Source organism: Salmo salar, unplaced genomic scaffold (assembly GCF_905237065.1).
Source record: "Salmo salar unplaced genomic scaffold, Ssal_v3.1, whole genome shotgun sequence".
NCBI classification, from domain to species: domain Eukaryota; kingdom Metazoa; phylum Chordata; class Actinopteri; order Salmoniformes; family Salmonidae; genus Salmo; species Salmo salar.
This window is the reverse complement of record NW_025549090.1, coordinates 1,290-21,913: the sequence shown is the minus strand read 5'-3', so window position 1 is coordinate 21,913 and position 20,624 is coordinate 1,290. Positions and strand designations below refer to the sequence as shown.

At 45.6% G+C, this 20,624-nt stretch overlaps 1 protein-coding gene across 1 annotated transcript; it reads left to right on the top strand.

The window, feature by feature from the left end:
* Positions 1-10,726: 10,726 nt before the first annotated feature.
* LOC123735240 (protein NLRC3-like) lies at positions 10,727-20,177 on the top strand (the record flags this gene model as incomplete). The annotated part of the gene is made up of 5 exons (XM_045713002.1): positions 10,727-10,930; positions 11,451-11,638; positions 17,852-18,018; positions 18,120-19,920; positions 20,004-20,177. Coding segments are annotated over exons 2-5 (2,303 nt in total), but the record flags the coding sequence as incomplete, so codon positions are not given.
* Between the last annotated feature and the right edge of the window lie 447 nt (positions 20,178-20,624).

The window sequence follows — 20,624 nt, the reverse complement described above, 5'->3', positions numbered from 1 at the left end:
TGTATTAATAAGGATAAAGCTATTTGTAATACATTGAGATGCTATGTACTGATGTTAATGTGATAGAATTGTATTTCTGTACCAAGCTTAACTCAGTCATCGGCACACCCCCCAGGGACACAGACAGGACCAGGCGTCATTTGACAAGCCTGTTCTAGGGTCACCTATAAAACCCACCCTGATTTACATTTCTCCAGACCAGGCCTCCACTCCATTGCGAGTTGGCCCATAGGTTTGACCATCCAAGTACTCTACTGAAAGTGAACCATACCACGTGGTTAACTTTTAGACTATTGATACCGACAGAATAAGAACTGTCTTTGATATTAATTATTAGTCTGCAGCTAAGTAAATTATATCATTGAACGCGAAGACCAACGAAACATCCATTCTATGACGACATTAATGAATGTCGCTTTGAAAGATCCATTCTAACCGAGAGAGAGAGAGAGAGAGAGAGAGAGAGAACTCTCCATCAGAACGACGCTCCAACAAGGATCCCGACGACACACTGATCGTAAATATATATTGATTGCAATTGTTCCCGAATGAGTGAGCGTTCAATTGTCAATTGTTAATATTAATGAACTCTGTGTACCTCCTCAGCTGACCGTTTATGACCCATTGTCTAACAGACCAGCCATGCCTGTTAGCCATTAGGGCACATTACTCTACCAATCCTTTGTGACGATAATTACTGTTTGTATGTTTTCTGTTAATTACTTAGTGTAGTAAATAAATGATTTTAAGACAATTGATGTATGGATGATTTTAGTAAAGACTGGGTTCGTGCAGATACAACAATTTACGACGTTTGGAATGAGACTGGACGCGAGGTAAAATACACCATTTAAACCAGAAGATAATCGGCCTATATTATAATATAGGAAAGTTATATTAGGAAAATTATAACTTTGTAATCTGAATATTTTCCTTGGTGCCCCGATCTCCTAGTTAATTACAATTAAACGATTAATCAGTTTAATCGCGTGATAATAATTACAGGGAGTTAATTGATAAACATGTCTTCAGTTTAATGGTACCCCAAAGACACGACAATTCTTTATGGGATTACAACTCACTCTGTCTGAAGGAAGTGAGGAAAAGGACTCACTAAAGGGGATAGCTGAGAGGGCAGAGAAGGCACGTGACCTCATCGACATGGTGTTGAGAAAAGGAAATGAGTCTAGTTCCAGGATGATCAACCTTCTTGTGGAGCTGGACCCCTGTCTTTGGTCACTGCTTCAGATCAACAGTTGTAATCAACCCCTGGGTGTGGGGAGACCAGGCAGAATAGACAGACAGGATGGTTCAACATGTTCTTGCTGTCTGTTGCTTTAATTCAGGCTCCCAAAAATGTACAGAAAATGTCAATCAAACATGACCACTATAATACCAATAAACTTACTGAAGGACCAACCACACAGCCTCTCTCCTTCTGCAGCCTCCTGGAAGTATGGATCTTCTAGCAGGAGGGTCAGTCAGTCCTCCACTAGGTACCTAGCTGGACCCCTATCTAGCAGGAGGGTCAGTCAGTCCTCCACTAGGTACCTAGCTGGACCCCTATCTAGCAGGAGGGTCAGTCTACTAGGTTCCTAGCTGGACCACTATCTAGCAGGAGGGTCAGTCAGTCCTACACACATTCAACATAGATGTATTTGATGAATATATTGTACAGTGTTGGCCGGTAAGAGGTTCATGAGAGAGACTGAATATCAACACAACCACCTCAGTCTATCAGCAGCTTTCCTGTTAGAGGTTCATGAGAGAGACTGAATATCAACACAACCACCTCAGTCTATCAGCAGTTTTCTCAGTGAGAGCCTCACGTCTGGAACACATTGACCATTGAAGGACATTTAAGGAGCTGTGTAACCTGTCACCCCTTTACCAATGACTTGAGAGTGGCTGAAGGACATTTAACCTGTTTGGGATGGGGGCAGTATTTTCAGGTCCGGATGAAATGCGTGCCCAAATTAAACTGCCTGCCACTCAGGCCCAGAAGCTAGGATATGCATATAATTGGTAGATTTCGATAGAAAACTCTAAAGGTTCTAAAACTGTTCAAATAATGTCTGTGAGTAGAACAGAACTTTTTTGGTAGGCGAAAACCTGAGGACAAACCATCCAGGAAAAAAACAATTGAGTTCACTCTTTTCAATAGATTTTCTATGGGAATCTAGATTTTTGAGGCATCTGGTTGCAGTTCTTATGCCATCCACTAGATGTCAACAGTCTTTAGAAATTGGTTGTTGTTTTTCTTTTGAGTAATGAAGAAGTAGCCCTTTCCTTTCTGAGTGTCGAGCCGAGTTGACTGTTTTGTTTGGGGCCCGCCCAGGAGCTCGCTCCACTTTCATTTTATCCGCTATTGAACACAGTATATTCCGTCTTAAATTTGATCGATTATTTACGTTTTAAAATACCTAAAATTGGATTATGAAAGTTGTTTGAAATGTTTGGATCAAGTTTACAGGTAACTTATTAGATCATTTGTAGTCATGTTGGGCGAGTTGGAACCGGTGTTTTTCTGATTCAAACGCGCCAAATAAATGGACATTTTGGGGATATAACGATGGAATTTATCGAACAGAAGGACCATTTGTGATGTTTATGGGGTTAGGGTTAGGGCCAACAGAAGATCTTCAAAGGTAAGGCATGAATTATATCATTATTTCTGAATTTTGTGTCGCGCCTGGCGGGTTGAAATATGATTGTCATGTGTTTGTATGATGGGGTGCTGTCCTCAGATAATCGCATGGTTTGCTTTTGCCGTAAAGCCTTTTTGAAATCTGACACAGCGGCTGGATTAACAAGAAGTTAATCTTTATTTTGGTGCATTGCACCTGTGATTTTATGAAAGTTAAATATATCTAATAATGTAATTTGAATTTCGCACTCCGCAATTTCACCGGATGTTGTCGAAACGTTCCGCTAGCGGAACCCCCAGCCGTAACAGGTTTTAAGGAGCTGTGTAACCTGTCACTCCTTTACCAATGACTTGAGAGTGGCTGAAGGACATATAAGGAGCTGTGTAACCTGTCACTCCTTTACCAATGACTTGAGAGTGTCTGAAGGACATATAAGGAGCTGTGTAACCTGTCACTCCTTTACGTATTCCTCTATCTCCATAGTAACCCCCTGAGCATGACCCTGGACCTTTACTGATCAGCCAAAGATGACGCAAATGGCATCATATTCCTGATGTGCAGAATCTCTGCAAATACATGTAGTACATGTAAATTAAAAGGAATGTATTTTGTGTGTCTTTGTATATACTGTGTGTGTGAGTTGGTCTGTGATTACTGTGATTAGTTCATGTCACGGCTTTCTGAAGGATCGGACCATAACGCAGCGTGTTCGTAGTTCCACATCTTTTTATTAATCGTGAAACTAAATGCAATACACCAACCACTTTAAATAACAAAACAACAAAAGCCGTAACGCAGAGCAGGCAAACACTACTCAAGAATTAACAACCCACAAAATACAAAAGGAAAACCCCCTACATAAATAAGACCTCCAATAAGAGACAACTAGGACCGGCTGCCTCTAATTGGAGATCATCCCAATAACCCCAACATAGAAATAGAAATCTAGAACACCCACATAGAAACAGAAAGCAAGAAAAACACCCCCTGTCACGCCCTGACCACTCTACTATAGAAAATGACCCCTTACAAGGTTCAGGACGTGACAGTTCAATGTAACATCATATACTATACATTCTAATCAGTCTGTTTTGGGGCTGCAGAATCATTGTATATGATTGGTTACCCATCCTATCATGTTACCACACAGATGTGACTGACTAGCTCAGCAGTTCCCAACCTTTTCCATTCTGGAGACCATCAAATCACCGTCAAAAGCAGAAATAATATTATAACACTGATATTTGTTAACAGCATTAAAAGTAATGATTACTAGATAGATAGTTGTCATGGTAACAGCAGTAATACAAATAACAAAACATATATAATGCTACTATTAATAATAATAACAATAATAATAACTATCAACAGTATTATTGTAATAATAATACATTTTAGAAAACACTTTTAAATAACGTTGTTAATTAGATTAGATGAGTGTATTAATCACATGGACAGGGACTCAGATGTAATTGGTCACATGGACAGGGACTCAGATGTAATTGGTCACATGGACAGGGACTCAGATGTAATTGGTCACATGGACAGGGACTCAGATGTAATTGGTCACATGGACAGGGACTCAGATGTAATTGGTCACATGGGCAGGGACTCAGATGTAATTGGTCACATGGACAGGGACTCAGATGTAATTCCAGGGTACAGTGAAAATCTCTCTCTTGTTATGGGCTCCAACAATGCAGCTCAAAATTAATAAAAAATAAAAAGAGAAGTGAATGAGACGATAAAGATGATAATAATATATACACATTTACAACTGTAGCAATGACACATTACATCTGGGTGGTGGGGCAGGGTAAGAATCTGTTGGGTGGTGGGGACAGGGTAAGAATCTGTTGGGTGGTGGGGGGGCAGGGTAAGAGTGTTGGGTGGTGGGGACAGGGTAAGAATCTGTTGGGTGGTGGGGGGCAGGGTAAGAATCTGTTGGGTGGTGGGGTGGTCAGGGTAAGAGTCTGTTGGGAGGTGGGGGCAGGGTAAGAGTCTGTTGGGTGGGGAGGGCAGGGTAAGAGTCTGTTGGGTGGGGAGGGCAGGGTAAGAGTCTGTTGGGTGGGGGGGCAGGGTAAGAGTCTGTTGGGTGGTGGGGACAGGGTAAGAGTCTGTTGGGTGGTGGGGGCAGGGTAAGAGTCTGTTGGGTGGTGGGGACAGGGTAAGAGTCTGTTGGGTGGTGGGGGCAGGGTAAGAGTCTGTTGAGTGGTGGGGGCAGGGTAAGAGTCTGTTGAGTGGTGGGGGCAGGGTAAGAGTCTGTTGAGTGGTGGGGGCAGGGTAAGAATCTGTTGGGTGGTGGGGGGCAGGGTAAGAATCTGTTGGGTGGTGGGGGCAGGGTAAGAGTCTGTTGGGTGGTGGGGGGGCAGGGTAAGAGTCTATTGGGTGGTGGGGGCAGGGTAAGAGTCTGTTGGGTGGTGGGGGGCAGGGTAAGAGTTGTTGGGTGGTGGGGGCAGGGCAAGAGTCTGTTGGGTGGTGGGGGCAGGGAAAGAGTCTGTTGGGTGATGGGGGCAGGGTAAGTGTCTGTTGGGTGGTGGGGGCAGGGTAAGAATCTGTTGGGTGGTGGGGGGCAGGGTAAGAATCTGTTGGGTGGTGGGGGCAGGGTAAGAATCTGTTTGGTGGTGGGGGGCAGGGTAAGAGTGTTGGGTGGTGGTGGGGCAGGGCAAGAGTCTGTTGGGTGGTGGGGGCAGGGTAAGTATCTGTTGGGTGGTGGGGGGGCAGGGTAAGAGTATGTTGGGTGGTGGGGGCAGGGTAAGAGTCTGTTGGGTGGTGGGGGGGCAGGGTAAGAGTGTTGGGTGGTTGGGGCAGGGTAAGAATCTGTTGGGTGGTGAGGCAGGGTAAGATTCTGTTGGGTGGTGGGGACAGGGTAAGAATCTGTTGGGTGGTGGGGACAGGGTAAGAGTCTGCTGAGTGGTGGGGGCATGGTAAGAATCTGTTGGGTGGTGGGGGGCAGGGTAAGAGTGTTGGGTGGTTGGGGCAGGGTAAGAATCTATTGGGTGGTGAGAGCAGGGTAAGATTCTGTTGGGTGGTGGGGACAGGGTAAGAATCTGTTGGGTGGTGGGGGGGCAGGGTAAGAGTATGTTGCGTGGTGGGGGCAGGGTAAGAGTCTGTTGGATGGTGGGGACAGGGTAAGAGTCTGTTGGATGGTGGGGGACAGGGTAAGAGTCTGTTGGATGGTAGGGTCTGGGTAAGACTCTGTTGGGTGGTGGGGGGTCAGGGTAAGTGTGTGTTGGATGTTGGGGCAGGGTAAGAGTCTGTTGGGTGGGGGGGGCAGGGTAGGAATGTGTTGGATGTTTGGAGCACGGTAAGAGTCTGTTGGGTGGTGGGGGGGGCAGGGTAAGAGTCTGTTGGGTGGTTGGGGCAGGGTAAGAGTCTGTTGGGTGGTTGGGGCAGGATAAGAGTGTTAGGTGGTGGGGGGGCATGGTAAGAGACTGTTGGGTGGGGAGGGCAGGGTAATAGTCTGTTGGGTGGTGGTGGGGGCAGGGTAAGTGTCTGTTGGGGTGCGGTGGGGGCAGGGTAAGTGTCTGTTGGGGTAGCAGCAGCAGGATAAGAGTCTGTTGGGTGGTGGGGGCAGGGTAAGAGTCTGTTGGGGCAGGATAAGAGTCTGTTGGGTGGTGGGGGCAGGATAAGAGTCTGTTGGGTGGTGGGGGCAGGGTAAGAGTCTGTTGGGTGGTGGGGACAGGGTAAGAGTCTGTTGGGGCAGGATAAGAGTCTGTTGGGTGGTGGGGGCAGGGTAAGAGTCTGTTGGGGCAGGATAAGAGTCTGTTGGGTGGTGGGGGCAGGGTAAGAATCTGTTGGGTGATGGTGGGGGCAGGGTAAGAGTCTGTTGGGTGGTGGGGGCAGGATAAGAGTCTGTTGGGTGGTGGGGGCAGGGTAAGAGTCTGTTGGGGGAGCAGCAGCAGGATAAGAGTCTGTTGGGTGGTGGGGGCAGGGTAAGAGTCTGTTGGGTGGTGGTGGGGGCAGGGTAAGAGTCTGTTGGGTGGTGGGGGCAGGATAAGAGTCTGTTGGGTGGTGGTGGGCAGGGTAAGAGTCTGTTGGGGGCAGGATAAGAGTGTTGGGTGGTGGGGACAGGGGGCAGGGTAAGAGTCTGTTGGGTGGTGGGGGCAGGTGGTGGGGGCAGGGTAAAAGTCTGTTAGGTGGGGGTGCAGGGTAAGTGTCTGTTAGGTGGGGGACAGGGTAAGAGTCTGTTAGGTGGTGGGGGCAGGTGGTGGGGGCAAGCTAAGAGTATATTAGGTGGGGGCAGGGTACGAGTCTGTTGGGTGGTGGGGACAGGGTAAGAGTCTGTTGGGTGGTGGGGTCAGGGTAAGAGTCTGTTGGGTGGTGGGGGGCAGGGTACGAGTCTGTTGGGTGGTGGGGACAGGGTAAGAGTCTGTTAGGTGGGGGCAGAGTAAGAGTCTTTTAGGTGGGGGCAGGGTAAGAGTCTGTTAGGTGGTGGGGGCAGGGTAAGAGTCTGTTGGGTGGTGGGGGCAGGGTAAGAGTCTGTTGGGTGGTGGGGGCAGGGTAAGAGTCTGTTGGGTGTTGGGGCAGGGTAGGTGTCTGTTAGGTGGGGGGACAGGGTAAGAGTCTGTTGGGTGGTCGGGGCAGGGTAAGAGTCTTTTAGGTGGGGGGCAGAGTAAGAGTCTTTTAGGTGGGGGCAGGGTAAGAGTCTGTTGGGTGGGGGACAGGGTAAGAGTCTGTTGGGTGGTGGGGTCAGGGTACGAGTCTGTTGGGTGGTGGGGACAGGGTAATAGTCTGTTGGGTGGGGGACAGGGTAAGAGTCTGTTGGGTGGTGGGGGCAGGGTAAGAGTCTGTTGGGTGGTGGGGGCAGGGTAATGGTCTGTTGGGTGGGTGACAGGGTAAGGGTCTGTTGGGTGGGGGGCAGGGTAAGAGTCTTTTAGGTGGGGGCAGGGTAAGAGTCTGTTGGGTGGTGGGGGCAGGGTAAGAGTCTGTTAGGTGGGGGCAGAGTAAGAGTCTTTTAGGTGGGGGGCAGGGTAAGAGTCTGTTGGGTGGTGGGGGCAGGGTAAGAGTCTGTTGGGTGGTGGGGGCAGGGTAAGAGTCTGTTGGGTGGTGGGGGCAGGGTAAGAGTCTGTTGGGTGGTGGGGGGCAGGGTAAGTGTCTGTTGGGTGGGGGGACAGGGTAAGAGTCTGTTGGGTGGTGGGGGCAGGGTAAGAGTCTGTTTGGTGGTGGGGGCAGGGTAAGAGTCTGTTGGGTGGTGGGGCAGGGTAAGAGTCTGTTGGGTGGTGGGGGCAGGGTAAGAGTCTGTTGGGTGGTGGGGGCAGGGTAAGAGTCTGTTGGGTGGTGGGGGCAGGGTAAGAGTCTGTTGGGTGGTGGGGGCAGGGTAAGAGTCTGTTGGGTGGTGGGGGCAGGGTAAGAGTCTGTTGGGTGGTGGGGACAGGGTAAGAGTCTGTTGGGTGGTGGGGGCAGGGTAAGAGTCTGTTGGGTTGTGGGGGCAGGGTAAGAGTCTGTTGGGTGGGGGACAGGGCAATAGGCTGTTGGGTGGTGGGGGCAGGGTAAGAGTCTGTTGGGTGGTGGGATCAGGGTAAGAGTCTGTTGGGTGGTGGGGGGCAGGGTAAGAGTCTGTTGGTTGGTGGGGGGCAGGGTAAGAGTCTGTTGGGTGGTGGGGACAGGGTAAGAGTCTGTTGGGTGGTGGGGGCAGGGTAAGAGTCTGTTGGGTGGTGGGGGCAGGGTAAGAGTCTGTTGGGTGGTGGGGGCAGGGTAAGTGTCTGTTGGGTGGTGGGGGGCAGGGTAAGAGTCTGTTGGGTGGGGGACAGGGTAAGAGTCTGTTGGGTGGTGGGGGCAGGGTAAGAGTCTGTTTGGTGGTGGGGGCAGGGTAAGAGTCTGTTGGGTGGTGGGGGCAGGGTAAGAGTCTGTTGGGTGGTGGGGGCAGGGTAAGAGTCTGTTGGGTGGTGGGGGCAGGGTAAGAGTCTGTTGGGTGGTGGGGCAGGGTAAGAGTCTGTTGGGTGGTGGGGGGCAGGGTAAGAGTCTGTTGGGTGGTGGGGGCAGGGTAAGAGTCTGTTGGGTGGTGGGGGCAGGGTAAGAGTCTGTTGGGTGGTGGGGGGCAGGGTAAGAGTCTGTTGGGTTGTGGGGGCAGGGTAAGGGTCTGTTGGGTGGGGGACAGGGCAATAGGCTGTTGGGTGGTGGGGGCAGGGTAAGAGTCTGTTGGGTGGTGGGGTCAGGGTAAGAGTCTGTTGGGTGGTGGGGGGCAGGGTAAGAGTCTGTTGGTTGGTGGGGGGCAGGGTAAGAGTCTGTTGGGTGGTGGGGACAGGGTGAGAGTCTGTTGGGTGGTGGGGGGCAGGGTAAGAGTCTGTTGGGTGGTAGGGGCAGGGTAAAAGTCTGTTGGGTGGTGGGGGCAGGGTAAATTTGTATCACATTACTTTCGTGTGTGTCTGTGTCTTTTCTGTGTGTGTGTGTGTGTGTGTGTGTGTGTGTGTGTGTGTGTGTGTGTGTGTGTGTGTGTGTGTGTGTGTGTGTGTTGTGTGTTTTGTGGTGTGTGTGTGTGAATTGGTGAGATAATTAATAAATAATGAGTTAATTTGTGTAACATTGTTCTAGGTCAGTTTATTCCAAACCTCTCCTCTGGGACCCCAAAGGGCTGCATGTTTTAGTTTTTACCCGAGAACGAACACCTTAGATTAAACTAATTAACTAATTACCATCAAGCCTTTGATTAGTAGAATCAGTTGTTGTTAGTGCAAAAACATTTATTTTGTTTTTATTAAAATGTTTATCTACCAGCCCAGGGACTACAGTTGAAAACTAGCTAGCTGGCTAAATCTGTCACATTTACAGAAATGTTGATTGATGTGCAGAATCCCTGTCAAATACATTTTCAATAAATAAAATGAAAAGTTATGGAATGTATTTATGTGTCTCTGTGAGTTGGTCTTTAATAAATGTGATTAGTTCAATGTAACATCATATACTATACATTATAATCAGTCTGTTTTGGGTTCTGCAGAATCATTGTCTATCATTGGTTCCCCATTCTATCATGTTACCATAATAACACAGATATGACCCGTCCAGCGTCCTTCTGCCGAACCTGGTTGTTGTCCCACTGCCCTCTGCTGGTAGCACTGCAAAACATCACTCAATCACATCACATTAATACAAATCCACTTTTACCAGATACAATATGAATTTATGGGCTGAACACCTGCATGAAGTGTATGAAGACTTTATATGACATCAATATCAACATATAATATAAAAAAAACCTATACGTGTTGAACGCGTCGACTGTGTTGAAATGGGAAGTAGCCAACATTTTATAAGGAAGTAGAGAAATAACGGTCGAAGAAACATGTTTGAGGTTTGTAGCCTTTTACAATTTAATATAGAAAAGTGTTTGAGAAGTTAGACTATTGTAGAGAGAGGTGATTTAGGGGTTAAACATCCGCAGAATTGTAAAGTTATTACAATATTGATTTCAACTTTCAAGAATAATAATTGTAGGTAAATGTTGATTTATATTGATTAGCCTAATTAATATGATGTGATGTTATAGGCTATGAGGTAGTGAGTTGTTGTTATAGGTGATTGATTGCACATTATCGTGATTTGCTATCCGATGATCCCCAACACAGTCGACACTTTGCGTTGTTTCAATTCCTGAAAGACGACGTGCGTCGGAATTTTGTAAATCTGTCGCTAAAGAAACTAGTCCGTCTCGTCAAGTCGGTCAAGTAAAAGTGACATGCAACAATTGTTACATAAACGATGTAAATGTTGACTAAATCAGGGTTTCCAAAAGTCGGTCTGGCTCTGAATTACCTGAATTTGAAACTCGTTGTCGTTCCAAAACGTTTTGCAACGGTTTGGTACGGTGTGCACTAAGTAGTACACCCCAGCTCATGCACAATCAAACGGACTTGCCAGACAAACCAATGTGTCAATTTTTGGACATTTTCTTGCATAACAAAGCAATGCGTGTCACCTTGTAGGCTACTACTAAACCAGAACAAGAAACGATGGTGTGTAGGCTGTATTCTCTTAAAGGGTTAGGAAGAAATATCTGTCAGCTGTTTTAACTTAAGCTCCCGAGTAGCGCAGCGGTCTAAGACACTGCATCAATACATAGCCGGGTTCGATCGCGGGCTGTAAATGTCCGTGATCAGGAGACCCATAGGGCAGCGCACAATTTGGCCCAGCGTCGTCTGGGTTAGGGGACTTAATGTTACATAAATATGAACATATAATATAAAAATATACGTGTTGAACGCGTCGACTGTGTTGAAATGGGAAGTAGCCAACATTTTATAAGGAAGTAGAGAAATAACGGCCGAAGAAACATGTTTGAGGTTTGTAGCCTTTTACAATTTAATATAGAAAAGTGTTTGAGAAGTTAGACTATTTTAGAGAGAGGTGATTTAGGGGGTTAAACATCCGCAGAATTGTAAAGTTATTACAATACTGATTTCAACTTTCAAGAATAATAATTGTAGGCTTTTATGTTGATTTATATTGATTAGCCTAATTAATATTTGATGTTATAGGCTATGAGGTATAGAGTTGTTATAGGCGATTGATTGCACATTATAATGTCTACTACCGTCTTTCAATGTAAAGTAGATGTCTATAATGTATTTTAGTTGTGTGTGGAGCCCATGTAGACAGCTGTTGTTATGGACTGAGGGGATCCAACAAGGGAGACTAGCTAATGGAGATCCAGGTCAAAGTAATAACATATTGGACTGTAAATGTTTAAATGCAACATGAAGTCTCTGTTTAAACTCTGACCACAGACCGTAAAAGTGTTGTCATTGTTATTGGTTCTTCAATGTTCAGAAATATTGACTGTTCTGTTATTTCTTATTGTAGCTGTGTGAGCTGTGACTTACATCTAAAATGAGTCTCTCTGGGGAGAGAGAGGAGGAGACCACTGCCTCTAAAACGAGTCTCTCTGGGGAGAGAGAGGAGGGGACCACTGCCTCTATAACGAGTCTCTCTGGGGAGAGAGAGGAGGGGACCACTGCCTCTAAAATGACTCAAGACACCAGTTCTAAGAGGTAAGCGATTAATTGTAAATATATACAGTTCTCTTAAAGCTAGATTCCTTAACGGTGAAACCATCCGTTTGGGATGTTACAACAACAAAGATGTTACTACAAACAACGAACACAGTTTTCTTTCCCTCTCGGACATCGTTGCACACGCTGCCGGATGCTCTTCTCCCTCCGGTGTAAACAAATCACTGTTAATCAGATATGAGGAGTTAGAGAGTCAAATGTGGTCAACTCTGAATCAGTAGCGGTGCGTGGGTAAAATCACTGGGGGAGGCAGCCATATTAAAACCCATGTGTTGTGATCATTTCATTGTGTGCTCTATAACCTGTTAATTCATATGCCTTGACACCGTGATATATAGGACTAAAGGCCTAGACAATAAGACACAGTGATATATAGGACTAAAGGCCTAGACAATAAGACACAGTGATATATAGGACTAAAGGCTGAGACAATAAGACACTGTGGCAGAATAAATTCAACCACAACTTTGTTTTATCACAAAACCGGATAGAAACCTCTGTCCAGTGAAGTCCACAAAGCATATTGCATGTAACAAACAGTTACATGACCTACAGCATGGTCAAGTTAATGTTTCTGACATTTTCTGACCACTGAACAACTATTGATTTAGAACCACAGAGAGTTACAGCAAGTCACAAAGAAAACAGGAGCTGCTTCCACTGTTCCAACACCAGTTCAACCAAAAATAATTGAGTCCAATCAACATAAGCTAAATATGATGTGGCTGTGTGTGTGGAAGTAGAAAGATAATGTTGACTCACCCTACTTGTAAAGAAACACAAATGCCATCCTCCTGTCTTTCATGTTGACAAAACAGTCTATCACTCTGACACACAGTACCCACTTTTATGAATGAATGGTTGGATCAGAATCGCCGTTATAATCATTAGCCATTACGGAGAATTAAGTAAAACCACAAGTCCAAATCCCTATCTCCATCCATGGCTAATTTAGGAAAGGTTAAGATTTACCTAGCTGGCAAGCAAGCCACAACGAGGTGCAACAATTCAAGTTCTTCTGTCAATGAAATATGCTCTCAGTGGGATTTGATTGGAGTGAAGCCAAATCCAAACTGGCTTCCCTTGACACTGTTTTTTTGTGTGCCAGGACCATTCACAGTTAAGCTCACTCAGTTTAGCTCAACGCTGATTGGCTAATTTTTGTATACTCTTTTTGTCAAGGAATGCCAGATGCTCTCTGGCTTCCCTTGTCTTCAATGCTACAGAGTACACAGTGGCAGAATACCTGACCACCGCGACTGACCCAAAATTAAGGAAAGCTTTGACTATGTACAGAGTCAGTGAGCATGGCCTTGCTATTGAGAGGCTGCCATAGGCAGACCTGGCTCTCAAGTGAAAACAGGCTTTGTGCACACTGCCCACAAAATGAGGTGGAAACTGAGCTGCCCTTCCTAACCTGTCAAATGTATAACCATATTAGAGACACATATTTCCCTCAGATTACAAAGACCCACAAAGAATTCCAAAACAAATCCAATTTTGATGAACTTCCATATCTACTGGGTGAAATACCAGTGTGCCATCACAGCAGCACGATTTGTGACCTGTTGCTACAAGAAAAGGGCAACCAGTGAAGAACAAACACCATTGTAAATACAACCCATTGTCACGTCCTGACCAGTAAAAGGGGTTATTTGTCATTGTAGTTTGGTCAGGGCGTGGCAGGGGGTGTTTGTTTTGTGTGTTTTGGTGTTTTTGGTTTAGGTTCTATGTTTTCTATTTCTATGTTTAAATCTAGTTTTCTATTTCTATGTTGGTTTTTGGCAATGACCTCCAATTAGAGGCAGCTGGTTGTTGTTGTCTCTAATTGGAGGCCATATTTAGTTGTGTTTGTTTCACTTGTGTTTTGTGGGTGGTTATTTTCTGTATAGCCTGGGAGCCTTATGGAACTGTTTTCGTCTTTTGTTTAAGTGTTTTCTTTAAATAAATTAAGAAGAAGAGCACTTTACCCGCTGCGCCTTGGTCCAATCCTTCGACGCCCATGACCCCATATTCATGTTTATTTATTTTCCCTTTTGTACATTAACCATTTGTACATCGTTATAACAGTGTACATAGCCATAATATGACATTTAAAATGTCCATTCCTTTGAAACGTGTGAGTGTAATGTTTACTGTTAATTTTTTATTGATTATTTCACTTTTGTTTATTATCTTTTTCACTTGCTTTGGCAATGTAAACATATGTTTCCCATGCCAATAAAGCCCCTTGAATTGAATTGAATTGAATAGATGTCCTACATGTTTAGAGACAGAGGGGGCGCTGTTTCACTCACTCAGATGCCTTCTCCTCTGAGATATATTCAGCCTCTTGTGAATTGAAGGAACATTATGAAACGCAGAGAGGCGTAAGATGAATGGTTTTATTCTTTGTATTGTTTTTCTATTGGTCAATTTTTTGGGGAAGCCTGGCATCCATGAATACATGCCACTGCTCTGAGTTCAACTCGAGATACCCAGTACCACAAGTGTCTCATCTTTTAGCCAGGTACATCTCTATGGCAACGAATCCTTCAGAATTAACCTAAGTGTTACACTACGAAGCAAGCTACAGCTACATCTACTCAGGCATTTATAAAGCTAGCCAGCTTCAGTTAGCCAGCCTCAGTTAGCCAGCTGCCGTTAGCCAGCTTCAGTTAGCCCGCTTCAGGTAGCCAGCTTCAGTTAGCGTCACATTCCAGGTCAGGCTTCATCCATACTACGACGGTGGAAATTGCTCACCCGCCTGCCGCTATTAAAGCCAATTTCTGCTTGATCTGGCAATGTGGTATACGGTTCAGAGGATCAGCCAGAAGAGGACTGGCCACCCCTCACAGCCTGGTTCCTCTCTAGGTTTCTTCCTAGGTTCTGGCCTTTCTAGGGAGTTTTTCCTAGCCACCGTGCTTCTACACCTGCATTTCTTGCTGTTTGGGGTTTTAGGCTGGGGTTTTGTACAGCACTTTGAGATATCAGCTGATGTAAGAATGGCTTTATAAATACATTTGATTTGATCAGTTAAGCAATTGTGGAGCCTCCAGAGGCTTGGAGGCCAAATTGAGCTTTGTACGGCGATGCCATGCACCTCCCAAATTTTGCAACAATGTGGCGGTCTCCGTATAGCTCCGCATTGACATGATTGGTTGATGGTAGGTGAGGGCGGGAGGTTTAAACTTCCTGATCAACAGCTCTGCTCTACTCAGCAAAGTGAAGAAGTATGAATGCCCTGACTTCTGGTCAATGCAGACGGCAGATTGACCATGCAGAGCCTTTTCACTCTAGCAGGCTTTTAACTGCTCGTGAATGAGGCACATTGCTAGTCGAACACCGAACACTTCGTTGAGATAATGCTGAAATATCAAATCCATGAGTGTAACGGCGATTGGTTGAAGAGCATGCATTTAGTTTTACTTGCATTTAAGAGCAGTTGGAGGCCACGGAAGGAGTGTTGTAATGGCATTGAATCTCGTCTGGAGGTTTGTTAACACAGGGTCCAATGAGGGGCCAGAGGTATACAGAATGGTGTCGTCTGCATAGAGGTGGATCAGAGAATCACCAGCAGCAAGAGCGACATCATTGATGTATACAGAGAAGAGAGTTTCCCCGAGAATTGAACCCTGTGGCATCCCCATAGAGACTGTCAGAGGTCCGGACAACAGGCCCTCCGATTTGACACACTGAACTCTATCAGAGAAGTAGTTGGTGAACCAGGCAAGGCAGTCATTTGAGAAACCAAGGCTGTTGAGTCTGCCGATAAGAATGTGGTGATTGACAGAGTCGAAAGCCTTGGCCAGGTCGATGAATACGGCTGCACATTAATGTCTCTTATCGATGGCAGTTATGATATCGTTTAGGACCACGAGCGTGGCTGAGGTGCACCCATGACCAGCACCCATGACCAGATTGCATAGCGGAGAAGGTATAGTGGGATTCAAAATGGTCGGTAATCTGTTTGTTAACTTGGCTTTCGAAGACATTAGAAAGGCAGGGTAGGATATTAAAGATATAGGTCTGTAGCAGTTTGGGTCTAGAGTGTCACCCCCTTTGAAGAGGGCGATGTTCGCGGCAGCTTTCCAATCTTTGGGAATCTCAGATGATATGAAAGAGAGGTTGAACAGGCTAGTAATAGGGGTTGCAAGAATTCCAGCAGATAATTTTAGAAAGAGAGGGTCCAGATTGTCTAGCTCGGCTGATTTGTAGGGGTCCAGATTTTGCAGCTCTTTCAGAACATCAGCTATCTGGATTTGGGTGAAGGAGAAATGGGGGAGGCTTGGGCGAGTTGCTGTGGGGGGGTGCAAGGCAGTTGGCCGGGGTAGGGGTAGCCAGGTGGAAAGCATGGCCAGCAGTAGAAAAATTCTTATTGAAATTCTCAATTACAGTGGATTTATCGGTGGTGACAGTGTTTCCTAGCCTCAGTGCAGTGGGCAGCTGGGAGGAGGTGCTCTTATTCTCCATGGACTTTACAGTGTCCCTGAACTTTTTTCAGTTTGTGCTACAGGATGCACATTTCTGCTTGAAAAGCTAGCCTTAGCTTTCCTAACTGCCTGTGTATATTGGTTCCTAACTTCCCTGAAAAGTTGCATATCATGGGGGCTAATGCACAGGATGTTTTTGTGCTGGTCAAGGGCAGTCAGGTCTGGAGTGAACAAAGGGCTATATCTGTTCCTAGTTCTACATTTTTGAATGGGGCATGCTTATTTAAGATGGTGAGGAAGGCACTTTTGAAGAATAACCAGGCATCCTCTACTGACGGGATGAGGTCAATATCATTCCAGGATACCCGGGCCAGGTCGATTAGAAAGGCCTGCTTGCTGAAGTGTTTTAGGGAGCGTTTGACAGTGATGAGGGGTGGTCGTTTGACCACAGACCCATTACGGATGCAGGCAATGAGGCAGTGATCGCTGAGATCTTGGTTGAAAACAGCAGAGGTGTATTTGGAGGGCAATTTGGTTAGGATGATATCTATGAGGGTGCCCGTGTTTACAGCTTTGGGGTTTTACCTGGTAGGTTCATTGATAATTTGTGTGAGTTTGAGGGCATCAAGCTTAGATTGTATGATGGCTGGGGTGTTAAGCATGTCCCAGTTTAGGTCACCTAGCAGCACGAGCTCTGAAGATAGATGGGGGGGCAATTAGTTCACATATGGTGTCCGGAGCACAGCTGGGGGCAGAGGGTGGTCTATAGCAAGCGGCAACAGTGAGAGACTTGTTTCTGGAAAGGTGGATTTTTAAAAGTAGGAACTCAAATTGTTTGGGTACAGACCTGGATAGTAAGACAGAACTCAGCAGGCTATCTCTGCAGTAGATTGCAGCACCGCTGACTTGCCTGACTTGCCTAGTTAAATAAAGGTTAAATACAAAAATAAAGGCTCTGCATGGTCAATCTGACGTCTGCATTTGCCATGCAGCATTTTACGGTGATACGGCCTTTGTAGAAGTCAGGGCGTTCATACTTCCTGTTCTTTGAGGAGCAGTGCAGAGCTGTTGTCAAGGAAGTGATTTTGTGTTTATACAGGACATCCCGCCCCCACCTACCGTCAACCAATCATGTCAATGCAGAGCTATATGATTAATCCAATCTTTAAATCGGTCATCTTCCTCAAATGAAGGGGAGGATGACCCAATCTGTGTGAGAGGAATGGTATCTGATTTCATTGGTCCTCAACTAGTGGCTCAGACACTTCATTCAGGATAAGTGGAGTTAGATCTGAGTTAACTGAAGAGTTTGGGGTTCGACTAGCCATGTGCGACATACAGTTATAAGCCTACTAGACTTAGCAGCGGACGTATACACTATCATAGTATGGATGAAGCCGGACCTGGAATGTGAAGCTAACTGAAGATAGCTAGCTAACTGAAGCTGGCTAGCTAACTGAAGATGTCTAGCTAACTGAAGCTGGCTAGCTAACTGAAGATGGCTAGCTAACTGAAGATGGATAGCTAACTGAAGATGGCTAGCTAACTGAAGATGGATAGCTAACTGAAGATGGCTAGCTAACTGAAGATGGCTAGCTAACTGAAGATGGCTAGCTTTATAAAAGACAGAGTAGAAACCACTCAGTGCTGCTGTTTTCCCAAATGTGGATTCATTTAAAAAGAAACATCTGGATTTATACAGTAGAAGGTCCATTATACAGTTGTTAAAATGAAGTTGATGAGATATTGATGAGGTGATCTGTCTCCCTGTTTTGTTCAGTGTCCAGAAGCCCAGAGCAGAGTCCCCTACAACTAGCCTGCTATCAATGAAGAGTGATCAGCCACCTGCTTTCAGCCAGGAACCATTACCAGATGACAATAAGGAAGTGGAGAGTTTGGACAGTGAGGATCCATTAAATATCACACACAACCTTCTGGACGGAAGAAGTAAGACTGTATTTCATACAATATTACAAAGAACGGTACAAAGGCCTATATAAAACACACACACAAAGTTATGAGTCCCAACTCTCATTGTTTTCCTACAGGTCAAACTCTACTGACAGTCCAACAAGACATTAAGGCTAAACTGAAACACAAGTATCAACACGTATCTGAAGGAATTGGACACCATGGAAACCAAAGTCTGTTAAAGGACATCTACACAGAGCTCTACATCACAGAGGGTGGAAGTGGAGGGCTCAATAATGAACATGAGGTTAGACAGATAGAGATGGCATCCAAGAAACAAAACACACAAGAGACACCAATCAAATGCAACGACATCTTCAAGCCTTTACCTCAACAAGACAAACCTATCAGAACTGTGCTGACAAAAGGAATCGCTGGCATTGGAAAAACAGTCTCTGTGCAGAAGGTCATCCTTGACTGGGCAGAGGGAAAAGCAAATCAGGACGTTCATTTCATGTTTCCTCTTCCTTTCCGTGATCTGAACCTGAAAAAGGACCAATACAGTCTGATGCAACTTCTTTCCCACTACTTCCCAGAGCTGAAAGAGATTGACAGCATTGAAGATGGTGAAACCAAAACTGTTTTCATTTTTGATGGTCTGGATGAGTGTCGACTTCCTCTAGACTTAAAAAACAATGAGAAGTGCTGTGATGTCACGAAGCCAACCTCAGTGGACGTGCTGCTGACAAACCTCATCGAGGGGAATCTGCTTCCCTCTGCTCTCGTCTGGATAACCTCACGGCCTGCAGCAGCCAATCAGATCCCTCCTGAGTGTGTTGACCAGGTGACAGAGGTACGAGGGTTCAATGATCCACAGAAGGAGGAGTATTTCAGGAAGAAAATCCCAGATCAGAATCTGGCCAATGATATCATCAAACACATGAAGACATCAAGGAGCCTCCACATCATGTGCCACATGCCAGTCTTCTGTTGGATATCAGCCACTGTCCTTGAGATGATGCTAAAAGAGGCAGAGAAGGATGAAGTCCCCAAAACTCTGACCCAGATGTATTCACACTTCATGCTCATCCAAACCATTGTGAAGAACAAGAAGTACAACAAAGCAACAGAGACAAACCCAAAGGAACTGTCTCAGTCAGACAAAGAGATGATCCTGAAACTGGCAAAGCTGGCTTTCCAACAGCTGCAGAAGGGCAACCTGATCTTCTATGAGGACGACCTGAGAGAGTGTGGCCTTGATGTCACAGAGGCATCAGAGTACTCAGCATTGTGTACAGAGATCTTTAAGGAAGAATCTGGGCTGTACCAAGACAAGGTCTACAGCTTTGTGCATCTGAGCATTCAGGAGTTTCTAGCAGCAGTGCATGCTTTAGAATCATGTCTGGACAAGAAGGAAAATGTTTTCTCCCCCACTAGTGATGATAAAGAGAAGGAGTCAATACAGTTGTCTGTCTTACACAGGAGAGCAGTGGACCAGGCCTTGAAGAGTGAGAATGGACACCTGGACCTGTTCCTCCGCTTCCTTCTGGGTCTCTCACTGGAGTCCAATCAGAATCTGTTACGAGGCCTTCTGACACAGACAGGAAGTACAACACAGACCAATGAGGAAACAGTTGAGAGAACAGTCAGGTACCTTTCAAACAACATCGAAAGGGAATCCTCACCAGAAAGGATCATCAACTTGTTCCACTGTCTGAATGAACTTGGTGCCAACTCTCTAGTTGAAGACATGCAGACCTCCCTGCGATCAGGAACTCTTTCAGAAACAAGACTAAAACCTGACCAATGTTCAGCCCTGGCCTACCTGTTACTGATGTCAGAGGAGGTGCTGGAGGAGTTTGACCTGAAGACATACAACACATCAGAGAAAGGTTATCAGAGGTTGCTGCCGGTAGTGAAAACCTGCAAGAGAGCACTGTAAGTTCTGTTATTGAGTTGATGTTTACAGTATCATTATAATGAAGGATTTTTATATCTAACAGATTATCTCCTCTCTCCAGACTGGATGGCTGTACCCTCACATATGAATCTTGCGAATCTCTGGCCTCAGCTCTGCAGACACCAAACGGCCCCCTGAGAGAACTGGACCTCAGCAACAATGACCTGGGAGACAGAGGAGTGGAGCTGCTCTGTGTTGGACTAACCAGTCCACTCTGCAACATACAGACACTAGTGTGAGTTCAATATCTTCAGTAGCCACTTTCTTTTTAGAGTTTATATATTTGTAGTTATTATTTGAACATCTTGGTAACTATGCAGAAACATTCATCAAATGTGATAAATATATCAAACTAAGGTTAAATATATTGAGTGAGTTAGTATGTGTTTAGAAGAAAATATAAACTATAGGAACCAAGACTTAAAAATAACTGATATTGGGCACAAGATGGAGGGAATGTTGGAATATAACTAACAAAATTAAAGTTAGAAAAAATATATGATTAATCCAGTATAAACTAATGTATAGAGTTTATTACACGAGACAAAATTAACAAATTCTACAGCAGAACGACAGTCATCTTCCAAAGGTGGTGAAGTGGAAATCTTTACCAAGGATCACCTTCAGTGCTCGGTTGTCTCCACCAAGTCTGTCCCCAAACAATTTGATTTGCTGGTTTTAA